General features: G+C 41.4%; 1 protein-coding gene across 1 annotated transcript in view; it reads right to left on the bottom strand.

Moving 5' to 3' along the window:
• Positions 1 to 323: 323 nt before the first annotated feature.
• Positions 324 to 6,000, bottom strand: part of LOC147703273 (uncharacterized) — a 155,636-nt gene continuing 149,959 nt past the window's right edge. The window contains exon 7 of the mRNA XM_086929484.1: positions 324 to 440. Within this exon, the coding sequence (XP_086785610.1) occupies positions 324 to 440 (117 nt within the window). The remainder of the gene's footprint in view (positions 441 to 6,000) is intronic.

The following is a 6,000-nucleotide window of genomic DNA, read 5'->3' as shown; positions in this document are numbered from 1 at the left end:
AGTTAACATAAATCTGCCCCTTACTTTCTCTAACAATTACGAATTACAGACCTCGTTATTCAACTCTTACACCAGGCAAATGTGGATTGAAGGAGAAAAGACTTTGAAAAGAAAAAAGATGAAGAGTGCAGCCAACACGGCCTTCTTCCCTTGTTTTATCCGCTCGGGTCAAACCATGAGGTGATTCATGGCAGCTGAGACGGAACTTCATTCAGCCGGAAATGCAGGGATTTAGTAGCTAATTTTTAAAGTCAAAACTATTAATTCTGAATGAAATAAGTGGAAATATATTCAAATGTGTAAAAAAGCAACATCATAATCCCCTACATTTTCAAGGTAGCCAATGCCAGTATTTCTAAGACAAGCACATGACTTACGGGATTAGGGCAAAGCAGACCCGTTACTACGGAAAGAAGACCACCGACAACTGTTAATTGATCCTGTAACATAAACAAAGAAAAGTAAACGTTACAGGAATCCATCCTCTTAGGCAAAGCTTCATACATCAAAAAGATAATCCCTTAGCCTTTTCATATTTGTACATTTATTTTAGTACACATGATAATTGGATTTCAGAAGACCTCTAAGGAGAAGTGCTTGTTGCACATAATATTTCCATGCAAAGGAGCATCATTTCAAATTGAGCAAATAAATATACATTTTTGATATTACCTCCTGGCGTCTAATAGGCCAGGACAGATACAAGTCAAGTGACCTAACGTTTCAGGACAATTGCACATGAGCAACACTTTTGCTCTTTCTTATCTAACTAAGGGCCAGATGTGCGCCAGTTTTTTGTTGTCACAAACAGTTAATCGGCCCGTTTGCAACCGCAAAGTCGGTCTGCCCTATGTACAAACCCTATTTTGCAATTTAGTAACCTTGAGCGATTCCTGAAATTGGGTTTGCAACTGGCAGTTAGGAAGAGGCGTGCGTCCCTTCCTAATAGCAAGTCGCACATCAATGTAAGATTGTTTTGCGGCCGCAAAACACTCGCAGTTTTTCACCCGTATTAAATGGGTGGTAAGCCACAAAATGGGAAGGGTCCTAAGGGAACCCCTTCCCCTTTGGGACTGGCACTGAAAGTATTTTTTAAGAGCAGGCATTGGTCCCAGGGACTGCTGCCTACTCTTAACAAATTAAACAGAAACATATCATTTTTGTTTCTTAAATGCATCCCTTTTTCCTTTAAGGAAAACAGGTTGCATTTTTTTAAAAAGCTGCTTTATTTAAGAAAGCAGTAGCATACATGGAGATCTGCTGACCCCAGCAGGCCACCATCCCTGGGAGTGCTAGCCATTATCAATGGGGTCGCAAACGGCACCTGCCTCATGAATATTAATGAGGCAGGTGATTTGCGACCTCATTAGGAATCGCAAACAGTGTCTAGGTTTGAATTGGAAGGGTCGTACATCTGGCCCTTAGTGTTGGAAAGTATAACAGTCGAAAAGGAAGATAATCCTACTTCACTATTGTAGATAAAATTGGCACCATACTTTGGTGACTTGTACTAGAATATGTTTCAGTCAAGCATTTCTGTAAGTTCACTACAAATGAGACTTGTTTATTATTATTTTTCAAATTGATTTGATCGTTTGTTTGTGATAGACTTTCTAAAAAATTCCAGTGTGCCAAGCTTATAGTTTACAAATAAAGTATTAAAGTATGGCTTAAAGTTGAAACAAGTTAACTTGTCAACCCTTCACATGAGTGTGCTCCAAGCTTAACCTTGAGCATGTGGACTCTGCTCTCTCACAGGACTGCATTACTTGCAAGTGCATTTTATGGCCTAAACATAGACTGCCCCATACAGGATACCATATGTGACCTTAAACATGAAGGCTGTAGTAGCTTCTGCCACGTTTCTACTCCCTTATTAGTTACAACAAAAATTGGCACAGGTAATTGGTTGTGCCTTTCAATTGTGTTATCCTACCTTTTTTCTTTGGCAGTACTTTTTGCCAATTCTGTTGTGCATCCAGAACAAGAATAACACATGTCTGCTTGCCGATGCAAGACCGCATTAAGGGGCCGATTAGGATCGCGGACGGACTTGCGTCCTTCCGCGACCCCAGAGTAGGAGGGAACCTCCGCATGGCATGCGGAGTTCCCTCCTGTGCAATTAGGATGTGACCGCCACCCTGGCGGTCACATCCTCTATTTTTAACGTTGCAGCGGGTGCAGCTTCAAGCTGCACCCGCAGCAATGTTAAAAATGCACGCATTGCATTTGCATGTAGAAAGTGGCAGGCACCGCGCGGTGCCTGCCGCTTTCTTCATACAAATGCAGGGGGGTACCATAGGTACCCCCCATGTGCACCCCCACCCCCCCCCCCTTCACCTAGGGGGCCCGCAACGGGCCCCCGCAGTGAAGTTACACATGCTTTTCCATGGCGGAAAAGCCGCCGCGGAAAAGCATGTATCAGAGCACATCCTAATCTGGCTGACGGTGTCTGAGAGACACCGTCACCATATTAGTGCTTTTCCGCCGCGGTTGTAAGCCAACCGCGGCGGAAAAGCTGCGGACCGGAAACCAGGACCCACTAGTCATCCTAATGTGGCGGTGGGTCTTTGGTGGGTCCGCTGCGGATTTTCCACATCCTCTGGGCCGGCGGTGGCTTCCGCCGGCCCAGAGGATGCGGAAAATCCGCAATCCTAATAAGCCCCTAAATGTCTGTATCATGATGCATCATGGTTTTTTTTTCTTCATTTTTGGAACATTTAGTTTACTGTTCCAATGCAAAAAAGTAAACAAAGGACAGACAGGGCGGGAAGCAACATAATAGCTGGAGGGGGAGAGAGCAACACGGAGAGTGAGGTGGTGGGTTTTTTGAGGGAAAAGTAGCACACAACAGAGATAGCAAGAAAACAGAGGCACTACCATGGAGTGATGACAGAAATAGAAATAAGAAGTTCCCTACATGTGAGTAGGGGTAAAATGCAAGACATCCAATCAAAAGGATGATAAAAAGCTGTGCTCCATGAGATGGATAAACACAAGAAGTGATCAGAAAGTCGTCAAATGAGAAGCAAGCAAATGAGGTTAAGAAGAAAGCCAACCAATGGCTGAGCCACATGTACTATAGGTTCTGCTATTGTCCACCATAGGTTTCCGAAAACAGATTCCTAAAAGCTTCTTGTAGGTGGGAACTAGAGGTTGGAATTTGTTACTACATGTTACAATCTTGACTGCAAGGCCCTGCAGAGGGAACAGCGTGTTGAGCAGTTCTTGAGTGGATTAAGGAACTCTTTATGTAATTGAAAGAGGAGGCACTGTGAAATGTATTCACTATGAAATGTACTGTAAAGGCACTTTCCTCCTTAAATTTCAGGTATTTACAACTTGAGGTGTAGGGAGAAAAAGATGCTGTTCGTGCTCTTGTGCCAAAGCTAGGATTACAACCAGTGTTTAAGTTAATTCACCAGATCACATGTTTTTCTGTTGCTTAAAATAACTTATTTATCAACGCAGCCACAATTAATCACTTCCAACATGTCAACTACACTTTCTATAGAAAAAACAAGTGCTTGAACGTAAACTGTAACAGTTGTGTTGCGCCATCTTAAGATGAAGTGTGCTGTGCTTAGGGGAGGCAGGGCGGTGAGTACTATGTCTAGCTGCAGGTTGGCTCAACGACTTAATCCTCTGAATGCTCAACACTTACTATGAGGAGGGTTAGGAGTCAAGAGTTCAAATCTGCCAAGCTTTCCTCCGATGTTGCAAAAACCGAGTAGTGTGTGCTACTATCATGTTTTTTATAGTGCTCAGAAAAATGCAAAGTGCATTATAAAAAATAAATTATTAGTGTGCATTGGCAGAGGATCCCTGTCTCTATAATGGGTTACATACATGGCAGGTCTCAGTGGTGTGCCGTGTGAAGAGGTGAAAGGCAGTTTGTAGGGTACTAGTGTGCAACTAGACCAGGCCTGACATCAGATAAGTTGCTGAATCCCCTGTGAACTTTCCCAAATAGACCAGTGATAACTGTGTGAAATATTACTTTCTGCAGTGCCATGGTGACAAGAGACATAAAGTGCCCGAAGACAATAAATGTACCTAATTATGATCCCTGAATCTTTACTTCACATGATTTTAAAATGTGTTTATCTAAAGGTGACTTTATTGCATTTTAATTTCATTTATGTAGCACTTACTACTCCTGACAAGGCACTAAAAACGCCTCACAATGGGTATGAGTGGATAGGAAAGAGGAGATTACGTGTTCTGCAAGTATATGGATTCAAAGAAGCAGGTTTTTTTCCATGAGGTGAGGGTGGGTAATTGGCAGAAGTACAATAATAGGGAGTATGCAGAAAGCCATGTGGTGTAGAATAGGCCACACTTGGACCGAGAAAGGCGTACAGACAATGGAGAGTAAGAGAGGCTCATTCGCCAGAAAGGAAGACAACAGAAACAATAACCAGGGTTAATTCAAGGTCAATTTTTCCTACACAGTTTTAGGAATATAGAGGAGTCTTTTTCAGATATAGCATGCGATATGAAGATATGAAAATTATTTTCATGTGAGATACCATACTGCCCTGTAGCTTTTGTATAGCACTCACTACCCTCCAGTGGGATGTCCAAGTGCTTACTAACACAAATATTACTCTTCAGCGAAATATACACAATTATGCAGAACAAAACCTTCACAGCCATAACAATTTAAATTAAAACGTTCACAAAGCACTGGCTGATCAGGTTCTCCAGCGGAACTGGAAGGTGTGGCTCTCCCTTATTCATTTGAGAGTAGTACAGGGACATGTTTGTATACAGAGAGGCCAGAATGTGTGTTGACACTCCCTTTGCGAACAAAATCATACGGATTCTTAGATGGAGACAACTCTTAAACATCCTTCTGAATTCCATGTGATCCTCAGTGGCTCAAATCCCTACATGTAGGCCATTTTATAATTTGGTTGCATGAACGCAAATTGTGCTAGGCACTGTGTTCTTCCTGCAAGCTTGAACTTTTACAGGAATGTATTGAAGTATTTGGCTATTTTTGAGTAAAGGAATGTTGGTGCTTTGCCATTTACTAATCTGTGAGTGATGCCTAAGATATTGAAATAAAACCTTCTTGTGATTGGGAGCAAGTGGAAAGCATTCAGAAGAAGAGAGTAGACAAATGAGGGTTTGCATTTTTATATTTAGAAGTAGTCTTATTGCTGAAATCTGAATTATCTGCAGCATTCCCTTGCTTGAGAATGGGATTCTGTGGTATATTTTGCAAGCATATTCCAGTTTAGAGAGTATGAGTGCTGTTGTTGCTTGTACGTTTTGAGAACATCCGAGATGTGGAAAAATGTGTTAAAGTGTTTAAGCTATGCGGAAAGATGATTTAGTGTACTGTGTCAAAAGCTCCAGAAAACTCCTAGAGTACTAATGCAGCTATACCATTTCTGTTAATATGTTTCTAGGCCATGACAAATGGCTGATTCTTTCTTTCTTCTGGGGTGAAATCCTATTTGGCAAAGTGAGAATAGATGGTTTTCTTAGGTGAATTCAGAGATACACAGAAATTAAGCTCTTTCCATTAGTTTTCAAGAGAAAATCAACTGGAGGTTGGTCTATATTGTAGGGTCTTGGGGTCTAAATTGCTTCTCTTAAGCAATGGGGAAATTACTTTGTTTTCAAATCCTTCTATAGAAGATCCCTGTCTTAATGAGTGTTGGATAATATTTCTGACTGGGTTTGCTGCAGATGTTGATAGAAGCATAATTTTGAATGTTACTGGAGGGCAGGGGTCTATGGTGAAACACCTGGGCTCTTAGCTTTTACAAGATCCTCAAAGTGTAAGATAGTAGTTTCTTAGTAAAAAAAAATACCATTAATATAGACTATCAACCAATTGTGGGGACCATGGATGAGCATTGTTTTCAACTATCCAAGGAGTGAGAGGAAAAGGTCCAAGCTATCAGAGTAAGGATCATAGGTCTAATTTTCTGATCATGTAAAAAATGAGATTTACTCTTTGCATACAAGATCTCATGTACAGAA

This window comes from Lissotriton vulgaris, chromosome 7, assembly GCF_964263255.1.
Source record: "Lissotriton vulgaris chromosome 7, aLisVul1.2, whole genome shotgun sequence".
NCBI classification, from domain to species: Eukaryota; Metazoa; Chordata; class Amphibia; order Caudata; family Salamandridae; genus Lissotriton; species Lissotriton vulgaris.
This window is presented reverse-complemented; position numbering and strand designations above follow the sequence as displayed.